Below are 18,929 nucleotides of genomic sequence, written 5' to 3'. Positions count from 1 at the left end.
CTGTACGATAAATATGAGGTTGCCACCGGCAGCTGGTTAGCTTAGATTAGCATAAAGACTGGAAGAAGGGGGAAACAGTTGTCTCGCTCTGTCTGAAGGTAACAAAATCTGCTTACCTGCCACTCTAAAGCTCACTAATTAACATGGTATATGTTGGTACAAAATTAGATGCAGGTATCCATGGTGTATGATAATACCTTAACTTTTCCTCTAGCGCCACATTGAGGTTAACATTTTTGATTTTAAATGATAATCTACTATTGAATGGATTGCCATGACACTTGGTAAATACAAGTTCCCCTCAGGATGAATTGTGATCACTTTGGTGATCCCTTGACTTTTCCTCTACAGCCATTTTAAGGTCACAATGTTAATCTGGCCAATACTTTATTTGGTTTATGACCAAAAAAAAGGAAAACTAATGATTTTGCCATCAGCCTCAGCTGTACTTTTTGTTTTGGTTTAATTACAAAATGTTAGCATGCTAAAACACTAAGATGGTGAACATGGTAAACATTAAACCTATCAACATCTTACCATAGTCATTTTGAGCATGTTAGCATACTGATGTTAGCATTTAGCTCGAAGCATGTTGAGCTGTGCCTGAGGACAGCCTCACAGAGCCGCTAGCATGGCTGTAGGCTTTTAGTCTTGTTATTCATTTTTCACTAAATATAACCAATGTAGAAGGCTCTCCCATACACACGGTTCCAGAAGATGTATAATTTAACAGCGTCACAGGGCTGTACTGCTAATAATTTCATATTCAGAGTGCAGTTACAAAGTCAGCAGCAACACTGAGGAGCTACCTATCTACACATTGTATTGCACAAGTGAGTCTGGAGAGCTAAATACTGAAAATGTGAATGTAAAATCACATGATAGCAATAGTGCAGTGTGTGTGTATTTTTGAAAACCTTCAGAAACTTTCACCACCCACCGGCATGCAGCAGCCAGAGTAGATACCACTTTATCTCCACTTGGCAGCAGCGCAGCAGGTAGAAACCTAATGGACATCATAGCCTCTAAAAGTGAACTTGTGTTTGCTGCTGTTTGAGCTGGGAGAGCAGAGATAGCAGCGTGGTTAGAGCAGGGAGAGAGAGTGTATAGATGGTTATCGGGGCCCTTTAAGATGTCTGGGGCCTCCCAGGGCTCCCTGCAGGCCGCGGAGCGCCCATCGAAGAGCCCAACTGGGCCAGTAATCTATCCCCCTGCCATGCTGCTGTGCTCTCCACGCCGTTAATCCAATCACTCCCCTGCCACGGTGGGACAGGCAGAGCACTAATCCAGTTTACACAGCAACAAAAAAAAGCCCCAGACTCATTCCTCACTCCCCGCAGAGCCTTGCCAGCTTCTCGACGTGACATTGAGTGAGAAAGATGAGGATAATTACAGGGGCAATTATTTTATTTTTATTATGTGTTCAGCCTTTTTTTTTTCTTTTTCCCCCATGTTCCAAGCTAATTGCCACGGCCTTGTCACAAAAACCCAAGGTGATAGCATGCAATCATTTGGGAAGCAGAGAGTCAGCCAGTTTTAATGCTCCTTGCCACGACAGCAGCAGTTGAATCATTAGTATGCATCTGATGAGGTTTAGCCTTGCGTGCAATGGGCTGGGTGGACCTCAGATAAGTCATTTAGACTAACAGGGACTTAATTAATTTTGTTTAATCTTTATAAAGCTCCACGGGGGGAGAGATTGGTATATAGCCCCTCCCTGACTCCTTCACCTCACTTTCAGCCCACCTAGCTTGGCTCAGCCCAGAGGTTTTACAGAATGGGGGCGACTGGTCTCAGCATCAATATTGGCTTAATGTTGTGTACAATACTAAAACTTGGCATGTCTAATGAGACCAGGTGGGGTATAAGTCAGTGTTCATTTGGCCATTAGCTTGCAGTGGAACCTTGGCAAATGAGGTTGAGGGTGAATGCGAGGAAACACTACTGCCAACCCTCCTCGCCGCCACAAAATTCACACCGGGACTGTCAATAAATACTGTGTGTGTTCAAGATATAGAGAAAGGGCACCTTACTTGAGACACCTCTCAAATTTATGTTTACCTTAATTACTATTTTATCTGTCCTACCTCTGAAGAAAAACACCAATGGCTTTGATTGTCTTGGAGGGGGGTGGCGGATCATACTTGTTTAGTCTGGGACTCAGCCAGAGAGTGAGCTGGCTGAGGGAAGAGCAGGGAAGAGTCTGACAAATTAGGAGGTAAAGGATGTTTCTGTCTTTGAGATTCTGCTAATACCTCAGATGCCCTTGGGCAAGTTATAGAGAAGCAGAATTGTGACCGAAGGATCCTCGAAAGAAACGACACAAAAGTGTGTCTCCCCTCACTTTATGGCTCTACGCTGAGATGCAGTTGAGCAGAACACTTAACCCCTGGTGGGATTAGTAGACTGTGGTTGTTCAGGGCAGCTCTGAGGTGTAAATGTGTGTAAATGTATTAATGTGAAGCAGGAAGGAGCTGGAAAATAAGTGTGTGCTCAGCAAACCCTCTCTGGACGTGTAGATAAAAGTAATAAAATAAAAAGTTTTTCAAACACAGTGTGCTGAGGAGTGAAAAAAAGATTCAACATAATTACATTTTGCAGAAGTCTGTCATAACCAATATGAATTCAAAATCCAAATCATCTGTGAAGTACACTTATTTTGATATGTTTTTCTGAAGTCACACTTTAGAAGAGAAGAAAGAGTTAAAGACCGACTACAGTATTAAATGACTTCTTTAGATAGACATTTTTTTTTGGTGAAGGAGGAATGGAAGTGAAATGATGCCCTCCATTTGTTTTTGCTGAAACACTACTAAGACCAAAAGTTGGACATTCTGGAGGTTAATGGAGCGTGATTTTGATTCACAGTCAGCATATATACAATAGGTGTTGTTGTAGAAAACTGTCTCTAATGGTCTTGTTAACCTCCAGGCCATGTGTACAATATCGATTTGTGTTAGATGTAAGGAAGGCATACAGCCATGTGACATCACGGCGCAGTACACGTTCTATACTACACATCTTCAAGACACTCAAAACACTGTTACACTGGGTTGCACTGAGGAGCTCCAAGGCCCAAAATGGCCCAAAATACCTTGAGCCTTACTGTAGATTAATATCCAGAGGGTGCGAAATCCCCTGAGGTTCTTTTTCTTGTGAGATGATAGGGTTTCTTGAAGAACATTTGCATTTTGGAAGTCATAGCAAATCTCATTAACCATTTGTGATGCACTTCTTCTAATATGGCACGACCCTTTTAGCTAGAGTACAAGAGGTACTGTCATGATAAACTTGATAATACGGTTGATTGCTTTTAGCACCTGATTTACACATTAAAGTCTTCACAAGCTAAAACATCTCTTGGTTTAAATTGTGCAACCTGATTTCATAAATCACTACTAACTAGCTAATAGTTACTGAGAAAGTCGAAAGGACTGACACATAAACTTAGCAATGGATGTGCGAATAGCTGTTGCAACCCAATCCAGAATTCCAGAGAAGGTTATAGATGAAGGACAAGTTAAGGCGCACAAACAGAGGCCTCATACTCAGCAACTAAATTTGATGAAGTGTACAAACTAGAGGACGTTCTGCATAAATGCCCAGGAAGGAGCAGCCTTTTGGCAGATTGACAAATCTCATGTTTCTTTAAAACATCCAGAAGATTCATCTGCCGCGTCAAGCTGACATGCAGAGATTGTGTTTGACTTTCAAAGGAAATGTGCGATGAGCGCGCTACGGAACTAGGAGGTAATTAGTGAGACTTGAGTTGAATTTTTTTTTTTTAGATACTTTAAATGCCACACAATGCTCACAGCTGAAGGCACACAGATGTTGGAGCTGGTAAATGGAGTTTGGAGAAGAGCTTATTATGATTAAATGAATCGGATTGTGTTGTAACCCAGAGGTACAGAGCGGAGGAACCATGTGAGGGTGAATGCAGCTACAGTAAGAGCTTGTCCTAATGATGATTTCAGAGCTTATGGTATACGTGTGACTGTGTGTTTGATTTTGTTTTGTCCTTAAGCACAGGCATTGAGCTCGGAAGGAGAGATGGATGCACGGATGGATGGCTGGATAGATGGATCAGTGAATGCATGGATGGAAGGGGGGTGGTGATGATGGATGGATGATAGATGTGTGTCTGATACGCTGCAGGAGTACTTCCACTGACTTAGAGATAAAAAAAAAAAAAAAAAAAAAAAACCTCAAAGGGGCTTAAAAATCCATCTCACTGTTATCTTGACAAAAATGTCAAGATAACAATAAGATAGCCAGCAAAAGCCAAAAACTGAACCAGATAACAAAAACTAAATGACAGCAAGAATCCCCAGGGAGGGAAGTGATAGGACAACAAATTCCATACAATAAGTAATAAGTAGAAGAGGAAGTATTGCAGTGTATTGTTATATAACACGTGTTTTTCTTTTCTTTTATTAAACGTGTCAATGAGTCAGTAATCCACCATCAAATTTCTTGTATATGGAAAGTAAACCTTAACCTTGACAAAAAGAGGGGGAAAACCTTTATTCAAGGCCCACTTGCTAGTTTTTATTCTGAGGCTTTCAACCACATCTCATGGTCTTCCTCAGCAGATGAAATTGCTCAATGTTCGTGGAGTCGGCTCAGTTGCCGTCATGTGACATTATTTTAGTCACCTGATAACTAGTCTGGCTCACCGGATGTAGGCTTCAGTCTCCATTCCCCTCCCCTTTCCCTAACTGTGCCTTACTGTTTTCAAAGTCAGTGGTTTTAATGGGTCCAGTGAGCTCCTCCAGAGCTAAAGTATAGGTACAGGTTTTAACAGTAAACGTTGTAAAATCACGTAGTCTACATACAGTATGTCGTTACTATTTTACATGGCAATTCTTTAGCAGGGATTTAACCATTTTAATGCCAGGGCTCGCCTCCCCACGTGCAAATGTTCCGCCAAAACAAGTCCCCCTCATCCTTGGCTCAGCGCTGGCCAAGACGATTGTGATTGGTTTAAATGAATACAAACAAGCCAGAGCGTTTTACCCCCTATCCCAGAACGACAATGGGTGGAGCCAGACTACGTGATAACAGGTGGTTGCGTATGCTTACGATGGTTATACAGTTACACAGTCGAAAGCTCTGGAAAAAATTAGTAAGTGGAACTTGCGTTGACTTTTTGGCAAATGATTTTGATGGTTTAGCGTCGACTTTCCAGACAACCTGTTGTGCTTTCAAACACGCCTCTTAGGATGGAAACAAACACAACAATCACAGCATGCTGTAACAAGTGCAGTGGCTCCAGCAGGCTTCACGTCAAATAACAGCCGCATGTTAATAACATCATCCGTCAATAGTGCGCTTTGACTCCTGAGCTGTAATTAATACTGTCCGAGCATTCTGAGCTGAAACTTACAATACTTTGCCGCTCCTTCCCACATCAGTCTTGTCCAGCTCGTCCCCGCCGTGATTAAAGCGCAGCCACTGACGTGAATGGGAAATAGATTCTGAAACAATGCCTGCTAATGGAAGCTGAGAGCAAGGATGATTAATGGATGATTGTTTAATCGATTAATATCCAGCCTCAGAGGATTTACAGTGAGGGAGACTTCATTTCATGTTCTGCTGGGTTGAAGACATTAAAGAGCTTAAGGCAGATATCTCCCCTGCCTCAGCTGGCACCTTGCTTCATGCAAACCTTCTTATGAATGCAGGAGGTTTACATTTAAACACACATTAGCAGCCACATGAACTTTTTTTTACTATGAGGATCCATATGAGCATCCATTCAGCAGTTTTCTTAACCCCTTGGTTGAAAGCGATTTATCTAAAAAAAACTGATTAGAACACATTCAATCCCATGCTTTGAGACTCTGATCCTCTGCTTAAAGCCAGTACTTCTGCAGAGAGGGGATTGCAGATTGCTATTTTTCATCAAGAACAAAGGGGCGGTTTAATACCATAACCTAAAGAATTTTCACATCCTGCGATTCAATACATACAGAGAAGGTGGCAGATAAGTCAGCGTTTTCCTGTATTGCGTCAGTGTCGACATCCAGCAGCACAGCAGACATTCATGAGATGGTAAGCTCGTCGTATCAGTTACATGCAAGGACAGTTAATCCCCAGGCGGCGGGGAGTTGTGTTGATGACTGGATTTTCTAATCTGTGTTTCAGGTACAACATTTCATTTGCAATGAATATCTTTTTTCTCCCCTCTTTTTCTCCTCTTCCCCGCTCCTCAGGTTGGAGGACATACCATGCTACCTATTCGCTGGATGCCCCCAGAGAGCATCATGTACAGGAAATTCTCCACGGAAAGCGACGTCTGGAGCTTTGGAGTCATCTTGTGGGAGATCTTCACCTATGGGAAGCAGCCTTGGTTTCAGCTGGGTAACAACGAGGTACACCGAGCCTTAAGCAATGAGATACAGTACATATACAGCATATTATCCAAGGCTGTGCTGCAGGAAAATTATAGCTCCAGGTTATCCGGTGGCAAATGTTGAAGTCTTCTTTTATGTTTCTTAACATCTCATGGGTGGTGCAAGTGACGATATTTATTTCAAACCACATAAAAAACTGTAATTAATTGAATGAGTTGTTATTAAAGCGAAAAGAAGTCGGATGTGAATAGATTGGCCTTCCCTCACGGAGCATCGAGGGCTAAAGTGAAAGCACGAGCTTTCTAATAGCACATTTAAATGAACACTGCCTCATGTTTCTTTTCTCTTTCTGAGACTCACGCTGGCCCAACGAGGTGATAAATTGATGCCGCTTTGCCACCAGACAAGATGCCGCATTACATAACACCCATGATTGGTTTGTTATTTCATTGGAGGCTCTGCTTTGAATCAATAAAATTCAATTAGGATTACTCTTGTAAAGCGAGCAGATTGAGAAAATTAAATTGACCCAAAAGAATAACCTGGCATGTGGCATGCATTGCACTTCAATTGAAATGTCAATATGTTCTTGGGCTTGACACAATTGGCGTTTCCACATTTCTATGTGTCTGACGCAAAAGTTTTTTTGTGTCATTCTAAATGAAACAGTTGATTAAACTACGCCAACGAAACCCTCTGACAACGTAATGAGACGAGCGCCGTATTATGTCATAGCCAAAAACAGTGAAACTCCACTCTCTGTTTCTCTACTGTAATTTTGTCTTCAGGTAGTATTAGATTGGAATATTGTACTTATTATTCAGTTATTCAGATTCGTCTAACACATTACACAATGATGCATTATGGCAACAATTATAAATGGGTATCAATGACAATGACAAATTTTTCACCAGGAAACTGTAGGAGCTTGTTTCAAACAGGCCTCAGTCTCCACTGGGCTCTACAGGCTCCACCACTTTCCTAAACTGTTATTAAAAAAACAAAACATCAAGCAACAGCACACCAAAGGGCCTGACTTTACACACTACCATGCTGCCAAACATTGTTCAAACTCACAAACCAAATATGTCAGGTATGTGTATAAAATGATGCACAAGACATTTGATGGAATGGTGCAGCCATAAAAAAAACATAGGGTCTTGGGTTTGTATATTTCCCTCAGGGTAAACATCACATAGCTTCACATAGCCACATGAAGAGTTGGAACGAGCTGATACAGAATATATACAAGATGCTGGCAGTGAGAAACCAGAGGATTTGAGCAACTTTGAAGTTGCTTGATGAAAAAAGAAAAGGGGGGAACTATAACACTTGGCCGAGATACTGCTGCTACCAGAGGTCAAGGATGGACTTTTTCTATTCAGCAGCGACTGTTCTGCCTGGGTCTCTTTGTAGCAGCTGATCCACATCCAGCCTGCTACACCTCCCCTGCAGCCCGAGACTCCCGCTGCTCATCTGTCCATCCGAGTTGCTTGTTAAGTTGAGGGATTGGAGTCGCGCTGCATTTATCATCTCTATGATCACGGGTGGGGATCATAGCGCTGGGGTGACAAAAGCACACTTTTCTTTCACTGCCCTCTTTCTATCACAAAAAGTGGTGTTATTTACTCTTGATTAAGTACCAGTAGTAGGCGTGTTTGGCCTGTTAGGACGGGACCACGGCCCCTGTTGTCGTTCTCATTAGTACTATAGAGTTTAGTGGCACCAGATATTCCCAGCATGGCTTCACTCAACTTACACCTGACTAGAGGTGTAATCAGCCAGGGTAATGGAGAACACCTGTGTGGGTGTGCAGGGCTCAGCTGTCAAATAAACAAAGTGTCCTCTGAAATGTAATATAATAGGTAGAAGTATAAAGTAGCATAAAATGGGACCTAAAATTGAACTTGGTTGGATTGTACTTGGTTACATTTCACAGATGGCTGCTGTCCAGTTATACATTGATATGCAGCTTACAGTTACAGTTACAGTTGCACCAAGTTTATCCAGCCGACACCACTCATCACGCCGCCATATTGGTTAGTGAACTGCTGCCTGATGTTACACAGCTTGGGACAAAATAGGACCGGAGGTAAAGTGATATCGTTAAAGTGGAACTCCACCATTTTTGTTTTCAGGTTTTGGGGAGTTCTGCTGCATATATGAAGAAAGTTGTATCAAGCCTTTTTGTGGGTCCGAAGAGTACGAGTTTGGAAATTTAAAAAAATCCAGGGGTGTGGAGTCAGACACAAGTGAGCTCGACAGACCTCTGTAGCCCGCTCCTCAACTGTGTTTGAGGCTAGTGGCCCGAGGCTAGTGGCCCGAGGCTACATTCGGCGCGACTAGCATAACACACCCAAATCTCTGTAGAGTTGCATTGTGGGTAATACAGCTGCCAGGTTTTGACAAGGAAGAAGAATGTGTTGGAGAAAAAAAAGATGATATCTCTGGTCCTGCTGCAAAAACAACCAGCTCCTGGACTGCAATGCTAAATCAGTGGAGTATTACACAAACTGATGAATTAGGATGCATTTTTTTTTGTTGCTATTTTCACATTTTGCTGCCTCTTTGGATTTTATGGGTAATCCTAAATCCTAACCTCAATCCTAAACCTATGTCGGCATGTTTTAATGACTTGCTGGAAATAGTAGATAATGTTAGATGATGCAATTCTAATATTGTGGGTTGGTACTGTCTTGTCAGTTGGTAGGTTGTGGATTTATCAAAGAGTTCCCATAGGTCACAACACCAGTACTCTTGTAAATTAGCTGGATTCTCTGTCATTCATGATTCCTCCCAGGACCACCTGAATATTTGCTCACATCTGTTTAGCCGGGTGCTGTCGTTATACCCACCGCAGCCTTTACTATTGGTTGTTTGTAATGTTTGGGACCTGAGAATTTATGCAAAGAGGCTCCATATGTCCTCGTAGGAGTTGATGCTCCTTTGGTGACAAGACATAAGAAACAGAATACAACAATATAGAGAAACCTTGGTGAACAGATGCAACAGGTGGAACGATAGAACAGGGCTTTCCCACCGGTTTGTTCTAATATTTTGTATTGTTTCAGGGTTTTTTGTTTTTTACTGTTGTTGACTATAAACCACAGTGAAATCATATTCATTGAAACAGATTCTTTACAGAAAGTTAGGCTTCAGAAAGAAGTAGATTATGAAATGCTTTGCTCTGACAGCGTTTTGTTGTTGCTGCTAGCTTGCAAGAGCATGAAATTGCATGACACCATAATATGTCTTACGGGGAGAGTTTCCTTTTTTTACTCAGCTGTGATGGTAATTATTCTACTTTCTTCTGCTTTAATAACTGAAAAACTAAGAAAATAATATCTGAGCTGGAATCAGCACCTATGTTTGGAGCGTAAAGACATTTTATGTAGCAACAATGCTAAAAGAACACTTTTTCTGTGCAGTTTTTCAGTCATATTGTCACAACAGTGATGAGTAAGCCTAATTAGAGTCAACAAAGAAATGATCAGTCCCGCTTTTAGCAACAGCTCAAACATCCAACAGACAGATAGTCAGTATTATTGTTATTTTGTGCTGCGGGACAGAAAAAAACATCTTGTTTCCCCTTTAATATTGGACAAATTTGAGACTGAATGCATACTGCTTATTTCTTTCATCTCAGTTTCATTAGTTCAAACCTCAAAGGACAGCCTGCTCAGTGTCACCGCTTTCTCATTATGAACAAATCAAAGCAATCAGTCAGTGAAAATCTTCCGTCTCACTCTGCTGCCCTCTCTCCTCTGCAGGTTATTGAGTGCATAACCCAGGGTCGGGTTCTGGAGAGGCCACGGATTTGTCCTAAGGAGGTGTATGACATCATGCTGGGCTGCTGGCAGAGGGAACCGCAGCAGCGACTGAACATTAAGGACATTCAGAAGGTCCTGTTCGCCATGGGAAAAGCCACGCCAGTCTACCTGGACATCCTGGGCTAGCAGCGGCCCGGGGTGGCCCACGTTCCTCGCCAGACAGACAGATCGACAGAGACATACAGACAGACCGACCCACACAAATCCAGGAATAACCAAACCAACCTGCTCCACTGTCGAAAAAAAAAACACCTACAATGTTTGGGAAGGACTTAAGTGCCTGCAACACTTTTGGATATAGTGGATAAAACGTATTCAAAAAAACACGCACTTTTACATTTTGTTTACTCGCGTATAAGATGTACAGGTTTGAAGAAGACTTTTTTTTCTCGAAAAAACTGCAAAAATACACAGAAATGGAGATAAAAAGGGAAGTGGACTGGCAATAGGAAAATGACCACAGTTTGATTATATTATGGAGAGAACACATCAGAGTTAAAATCTATCCTGGGTTTGTTTTATGAATATATATAGAAATATTACATATATTTTATATTTATTTCTTTTTGTCAGGGTGTTGAAGGGTCTGCCATGCGCGTTGCTAAGGGCTCGGCCCTGTCCGAAGACGTCACCGACAAACTATTGGCAGGGACTTGACGATGGTAGCCTTACTTGCACTCTGATTGGCTGGCACTGAGCTTCGAATGGGAACTTCTGTGGAATAACACTGGATGGTTGGAAAAAAAAGAGGAGCGCTCTGTAGAGGACCTACCCAATCAGACAACCGACAAATCTATTTTAATTTAAAAATAATGTACATATTGTAAAATTCTATGTGTCAAAATTATGTTAACTTATTTTTTTGGGTGTTATTTTGGTTCCTTTCCTGACTGTGATCTGGGTGGCTAAAGTATAAAGCTATGGTATTTGTTTTCATCCTAATCTAGTGGAGAAGTCTCTTGGGAATTACCCGTGTCAGTGCTGGTGAGTTGTCTTATGTGGTGAAGGTGAATGGCAGTGAGTACAGTTCGAAAAGCCCGCTGACGCTGAATCACAGAGACTCTGCAGAGTGTGGTGGGGGGCGACTCGGAGCCATCGACACGACACGTTTCCAAAGAGGTGATGAAACCTCATACTCACTTTCCAGTTCATTTGCGTTTTATGGCAAGAGTAATGCGTTGATAAATAATATCTTACGCCACACCCCTCAAACACATACACACGCTTTGAGAAACTGCTCTGTCATTTTCAGGCTTTTTGGTGTGAAACTACTTTTCCACTCTAAAGAAAACATTTTTGTAACTGGAGGTATAAATCATTTGTGAGCCCGCAGGTGTGTGCCGCGCTTACACAGCCTGAGAAAAGAGTTTATAAAAAATAGTTAGGCATTTTGGGAAATGGCTTTATTTTCTTTCTTGCTGAGAGTTGGATGAGCTCATGTCTGTCAGCTGAATATAAAGCCACCGCCAGTTAGCCTAGCTTAGCATAAAGACTGGAAACAGGGTTTAACAGCTGGCCTTGCTTTGTCCAAAGGTAACCATATATAATATAGATAATCCACCTATCAGCACCTGTGAAGCTCACTAATTAACACGTTAAACCTTTATTCAAAAGCACATTGGCATTCAAAATAATGCAAATAACTACAAAAAAAAGCCAGTTTTGGAACAAAGCTGTCATTTTATTTTGCTCCTCTGAAAAGGAGATGTAAACATAGCGCAGATGGAATTTACAAGAGCCACAGGGGAAGTTGTAGTGGCAGAAATAAACATGCTTTAAAAATAGGCCCACATATAACTAAAACCTGATGATCAGAAACAAAAATGAAGCCATTAGGATATTAATAATGAACACAATATCTGATTACTGTAATGCAAACAAATAGTGGGCCGATGTCATTACATCACTTCATCTCTTTTTTTCTTTCCCATGAATTTGTTCATTGCCCCCCTGATGTATTACTAGTAAGATACATTCTAATGATTATAATATCATCATGAGTAATATTTTGAGTAATTGTGGAGTTGGACCACAGCCAAAGTAAATATTTTGGAAGTGACGGGCTAGCTAGCCTCGGCTCTCTATGTCCTGTTTGTTAGATCTGTAGGCTGACGTAAACCAAAGTGTAAAAAGGAATGTCAAGTTAAGTCTTCGCCATGAGGTTGTCCTGTACATATGCCCTGTAAAACTTTACACTTCACTCTTGTACGAATTAAACAAATGAGCTATAACGTGTGAGTTAGTGAGCTTTAAAGGTGCTGGTAGGCAGATTTTTGTGTTTTGTGTTAAGCTAAGCTAAGCTAACTGACTGCTGGAAGTTATTTACTTCATATTTACTGTACAGACATGAGAGTGGAGGATTGATCATCTCATCTGACATCTCATCCTGACTCTTGGCAAGAAAGCAAATGAGCGTTATTTCCCAAAATGTCTATTATATTACATTTTAGGTTAATGCCATAAAACTCCTGTTGCTTCACAAGCTGAGAAAAGAAACACTATGGCTTCTACCTTCACATTTCATTTAGAACAACAAAAGAAAAACACTTTCCTTTTCATCAGCTGTACATGACTCACAGTCAGTCTTCTCTTCCTTGCACTCGTGGCCTTTGCATGTTTAGCAGTGATGAGGCTTCACACCTCCATTGATAAAAAAAAAACCCTCTTCTGCTCCGACCGGAGAGGAGCCACTGAAGCAGGTAGATACTTGTGTTCATTTATGGACGGTGCATCTAAAATAATAACCACTCAAGTGGATCAGCTAATTGTGTGGTATTATGCGTTCCATATTTTCTGATAATTGCAGTATTTAAAGTGGAAAACATGAAGAGTTTTGTTCCAAAATGTGAAAGAGAAAACACGACCCCCCCCCAAAAAAAACACTAAAACCAAATGATGTTACTTTTAAAGAATGGTCCGTAATTAAGTGCTCACTTGACAAACTGAGTTCATTCTTTCAGAGTGGATCGTGTAGATTTCTCAGACACTGAATGATAAACCTCAGGCAACGATTTCATTTTATGTTGTATCTGAATATATAGTGTTTTGGGGTGGAACTCTTCACATCTCCTCCTTATTATCTTGACATGAATTCTCACAGTATCACAGTGTTGTCTCTGCTCCCCTTGGGACTATGTAAATCATTAATGAGCATTCAGTTATTTCAAGTATTTTATATGGAAGGCAGGATCAAATCCAACGAGTTACCCAAAGCATCCAGTTTTTGTGTATTCTCTTGTGGTAAAGATAAACGCTTAAAGACATTATGACACAGACCGTGAGCATTTGCAGGGTATTGTAATTCTTTCATGGTGAGTTGAATATTGTTTTAAAAGTTTTCTTTTTTCTTTTTGTTTTTTTTTCTTTTCTTGGATGAACTAACTGAACACTTTTTAAAGCAAAGTTGGCATATTATCATGTACACATGTTACAGAATATAAAAATGTGGTATAACAACTGCAGTATATAAAATACTGGTATTCCATGATAGATCTTTGTATTAATGTGACTCTCTTAAGAAAATGTCTTCAAACAATCAGACGATCTCCTTTTCCATTTTGTCCTGTCTTATAAAGATGTGTAAATTTGACAAAATCTCGTCTTCATCTAAATCTCTGAGAGAGCCGAACAGCATGTGTTCAGTGTGCGTTCTGTTATCTGCTCTTCTTCTATCCACTCCTGAAGTGAAAGAAGTGATAAAAACATGTCTCTTTTCTCAGGTCGGAGGTCAGGACGGACTACAGATCAGCAGCTGTGAAGCTCGTATTGATTTAGTGTTTGTCTACTGCAACAGGACAACCTTTCATCTGTTTTTTTGTTTCTATGGCCCAATCGATACGTGTCAACGCGTGTTTCTTTTATTGTAGTTGGTCAGTTCTGAACTCAAAAATCATACACGAGTGATGATGGTATCTCTTATGTCCATCGCAGATAAACATTCATAAATCTGCTTAAAATTATACAAAGAAATGACCCTGTAACTTGAAGATCTCGCCTCATGATCACAACTTTTTGACATTTTCCTCAGCGTCAAAAGTAATCCAGTTCATTTCCGTCTGCACATTTTCAGTATTAAGGCTCAGAATGTCCCATCAACATGGTTCTTGCATCTATATCCATGGAGCACACTCTCCTCTATATGGCTACACGTTGGTGATGTGCCACAAATATGTACAGTACATATATGAATGGACTGACATGCAAGTTCTGACATGTGTGATGCCAAATCCTCTTCAATAGCTTGATAACAGTCAAATCAGCTGGTTCTGAGAGGCCCAACTTACCCTGAAAGTACCTCAGCATGCAGGGACTCCAAAGGGAGAAAGGCCGAGCTAAAAAACAGCCTCAGGTTCAAACGGCGAAGGCACAGCATGATGTACTTCTTTAGATGTCACACCAGCAAGAATGTGATCCCCTGTCCGCTTGCTGGGCGTACAGTAGAATGAGCACAATGCTAATCCACCTGGAAAAGTGCACTCTCATATGTGGTGCCAGATGAGGTTATAATTTGCTGCAGTGGTCCTGATGAAATATCACCTACCTGCTCCTCAAAATGAAAAGCAAATGAATAGTGTGTCCTGTCTAATTAACGAAGCCTACTAGCTAACCAAGTGAATGAAGTGGCTTTACTTGCTCAGAGGCACATTACGTGTCATTCTTGAGAAAAAAGAACATGTTGTTTGATATAAAAAGAGTGGACAGCTATGGATACAGAGTAACAGTAAAATAGTATGTGTCTTAACCAGACCAACCCCCCCTCCCCTCGCCCCCCCTCGAGGCCCTTGTTACAAATGTTAAATCATGTGAGAAACATGCAAATTAGAACTTTGTGCCCGCAGATATGTGAACATATGTCCATATGTTGTTAAGATGTTCACATTGCTTGAGATGGACAGTGAAATGTGAACAGCCTCACAGTCATATGACGCACAAAAAGAAACTCAGACATTGAGGCTTTATCATTGCAGCACACTTAAAGGCTTCATCGGCGAGCGTCCACACATTAGACGACAGCCATCCCATTATTGTTTCAGCTGCCCTCTTACAAACGGCGGGAAAATGGAGACACAGTCAGCGCCGAGGGATTTGAGGTCAGTAAGCAGCGTGTTATGATGGTGGTACCTTAATTGTTTATTGATTTACAATTACACAGTGTGTTGTGTGTCTGGGTTTCTCTGTGCGTGCGTGCTCATATTTGTGGTTTAGTTTGGAGTGTCTCAAGTGTCCAGTATCAACTTCTAACCGCAGCCTGTCACATCAGCTTGAGAAATGTACACAGGGTAGACCAAATGTAAACACCATCACGGTCAAGCGTTTTAACTAAAAGGCACGTAAGCTCTGACAGTCAGTACGTTCTCATCCCCGTTTTCAAACATCCAATGTTAGACAACCAACTAGGCATCATGAAGGCTAAATGATCTGTTCCCAAACTGCAGATGCAGTAGTCCAAAAAGGAAAGAAGTTTCAACTAATAACATAAACACACACAAACTGCATTAACAGAGAGAAACACTGAGCTGAAGTTATGCACTCACAAGAGTTTGCTGAGGAGATTTAGTTACATTATTTACAGGATTAATTGTTGTAATGGTCGGCCCATGCTTCACAAATAGCATTTAATGCATGTATGTGTAGTTTGTTAGTGTAGACATCACACAGTGATGAACTGTAGACACTAGCATTATCTAGTATATCAAGTATTAAGACCTTTCCGTGATTCTGTACCAACCATTATTTTATGCACCACTGATAACAACAAACAAAGTGCGTTTTTTGTTTAGTTTAGCTAATTTTGTTTTACTAAACAAGCCTGGCAGGTTCATACACACGTTTCAGGAAATCAGGTGTGATTAGTTTAAGGACTGTATCATGGTTTCTGCCCATTTTAGCCCATTGAATGCAAATCATGTATACTTGATATTGCCGCTGACAATTATCCAGAGTGCATTAAGGGTTTGTAGCCATTGGCTTCCATTTATATCAGTACAATATTAACATTTCTTTCAAATAGCTTTAGAATTAGATAAGCCATCACAGTGACTGTCTAGTTGACTTTTTCTATGTAGGTTTCATTACTGTTGAAGGTTAATGCAGTTTCACGTTTTCTCACATACTGGATAAGGTGACAAAAATAACACTCAAAGACCCAAAATGGTCCATTGACGAGTACATTTCCTTACTAAAAATATGAAAAATACCCGAATAGGAGGAAGTTACAAAGCATACTGAAAGCAGTGGCTGTTTCTAACTGTACAATTATTAATCGGTTATCATGTCACAATACCTACCTATACTCATTTATAATTATAATAATAATAATAATAATGTAAGAGCGATCCAGTTGTTCATTATTTTGCCTGGAAGAAGAATGGATCTCAAGGGATAAGTGATGCAAGTTGTAGCTTATGGTGGGCAAACTCTCTCCTACACTTTGTTTTTCCTGTCATTCTTCCTCACAGCGATAGTTACTGTAACTCTACTGTATGTTGCATGGCAAACAAGGCTGAGGCCTGCTCTTCTAATGTTATTGTGAAGAATTACTTCCGATTAATGTGAGATTACCCCCATCTGATCTGTGTTTCATGCTGTAATGCTCATGTAACTCTGGCAATCTGGCAAGTTGGCAGAAGGCAAGAAGAAGAAGAACTGGGCTACAGTTTGTATGAGTCCAGTAAGGTCTTTTTTTAATGAAAGCACCCAACATGGCAGCAGTTTAATGTATGGGTTTGGACACCATCATCCGCACCTGAACATGTGTGTATCACTAATTACAATCCCAAGAGGAACCTGTAGTTACAGTAATCAGTGACAATTGGATTTTGTTGAACAGATACCCACAGTACAAGCAGATCAGTGTAGGTCAGAGGGTGGGGGTGGTGGGGTAAGATATTTATATCTATATGTAGTAGGTAGTTATTGTGGTTTGGCTGATTTGGCCTGCTCACCAACACGGTCAGCATTTGGAGCTGAAGCAGCTCATGGAGGCAAAATAAGGTACTTGAAAACATTAACAAAAGATTGCCGCAATCTACGTCAAAAATCATCCTCCTTCTTGGAGAAATAAATATGTATTTTCTTCTCATACATGCCAGCTGAGTGCTGCGGTGAACAGTCTTCCATGCATGTGACGTGAAAGTTCCTGTTGAGAGTGCATTTAAAGCGAATATATTGTTGTGTTTTTCAGGCAGATTGCTTCTCGGAATCCCAGTATTGCTTGTCAGCATCAAGTGCTACAACACAGCCGAGCCATTTGAGCGACAATCCAAACATATACAGAAAAGGCGTCATCTCTAAATTGCTTTTAAAAGTGCATTCACCTTCAAGTATTCAGTCTCTGACTCACTCTCATCTGTGTCTTTTAAAAACATGACTACAAGGAAATGATTCACTCTCCACATTGGAGAGAGAGTTTGTCTTATTTCGTTGAAATAGTCCTGAACTGTATTCAGCTGTGTCAGCTCGCCTCGGATAAAAGCAGGTATTGAACTTCATTGATGACTGTGGTGGCTTTGTGGAAAACACAAGGACAGGAAAAGGGGGCTGAGGGTTCTCTGCATCTGCTATTTGGTGCAAAGATGAGGAGGCGAGCTCATTTGTGAGGAAGAGGTTATACAAACAAAAAGAGAAGCTATACAGAAGCTCATTATATAATTCAATACCTTGCTGTTTTCTTCAAGCAAATGTACTGACCTTGAATGCAAAATTGCCCACTGCCATTTGATCAAAAATGGTTCCTTCCGTGTGATAAGTTGAGAAATCATAATCTTCTGTTTTGCCTCAAAGCAGTCTCCGGCGCTATCGCACCGCAAACAGTGTTTTTGTTGAGTACCTGAACCCAGAGCTGCCTCCTCACCACCCAGGGAGAATGCCTTTGACTAATCCCCAAGGCTGTCTTATCAAATGTGATTGAATGGAGCCTTCAGTCGCCAGAAGACAAGCTAACCTTTATCTTGCCTATTTTCTATTTCTGCATCTCTTTCTTTTCTTTCCAGAACAAGGTGTTTGTGGGAAAAGGAGACCTGTTAACTGTTTACACCCTCCAATATGCACATCGTTTCCCCAATGGCCGTGCGTTTGAAACATGAAAGGCTCTGAACAAAATGGGAAATTTCCACACCATTAGCCATGCAGCCAATCAGTGCGCAGTGACCCAGATAAGGAGTGTGATATTGATGATGACAGCAATAAAGACGTATTTTCACCACAAGCCTTCCTTCTAATTAGTTTGATCTGCGTAGAAAATAAATTAATTTTGACAAAATGCAAAAGAGGTGGTGTGCTGGGAGGATTAGACAAGAGACTGTGACAGAAGGGGGGGGGGGGGGGGGGGGGGGGGATTCAGAAGGTTTCTGGGGGTTAAGTGACTCCACTGTTGGGGAATGGGTGACAATTACCAGTGAAATGAGATTTCGTGGCTTCAGGTTCCTTCTAAAGATGGTATTTGGTCAAAGTAATTGTTCAGGGTCGAGTGGATGATATTCATTGATGATGGCTGTTTGCATCTCTTGATGAGCCCCTGTACTTCAGACAAACTACGGTGTGTACAGTATCAAAAGTGAATCTACCACCACTGCAGATGTTTTATATTAAGGGATGCCCTTAGTCTAACTGCAAACTAAAAGGTGGTGGTAGTCGAGAGGGCTTGTATTGATGCCGACTGGTGAACCAAAGCAGCATGACAAATCTGCATGGGAATCTCTCCCCTCACTCAGCTGTTGAGTAAAAAAGGACATTTATACTA

At 41.1% G+C, this 18,929-nt stretch overlaps 1 protein-coding gene across 4 annotated transcripts in view; it reads left to right on the top strand.

Moving 5' to 3' along the window:
- ntrk3b (neurotrophic tyrosine kinase, receptor, type 3b) overlaps nucleotides 1–10,315 on the top strand; it is a 158,314-nt gene extending 147,999 nt beyond the window's left edge. For all 4 annotated transcript variants that reach the window (XM_070924744.1, XM_070924588.1, XM_070924668.1 and 1 more), the window contains 2 exons: nucleotides 6,219–6,377; nucleotides 10,130–10,315. In XM_070924744.1, the coding sequence (XP_070780845.1) occupies nucleotides 6,219–6,377; nucleotides 10,130–10,315 (345 nt within the window). The remainder of the gene's footprint in view (nucleotides 1–6,218; nucleotides 6,378–10,129) is intronic.
- The last annotated feature ends 8,614 nt before the right edge of the window (nucleotides 10,316–18,929 follow it).

Source organism: Enoplosus armatus, chromosome 1, assembly GCF_043641665.1.
Source record: "Enoplosus armatus isolate fEnoArm2 chromosome 1, fEnoArm2.hap1, whole genome shotgun sequence".
Taxonomy (NCBI): Eukaryota; Metazoa; Chordata; class Actinopteri; order Centrarchiformes; family Enoplosidae; genus Enoplosus; species Enoplosus armatus.
The sequence above is the reverse complement of the archived record's forward strand: the minus strand, read 5'-3'. Positions and strand labels throughout refer to the sequence as shown.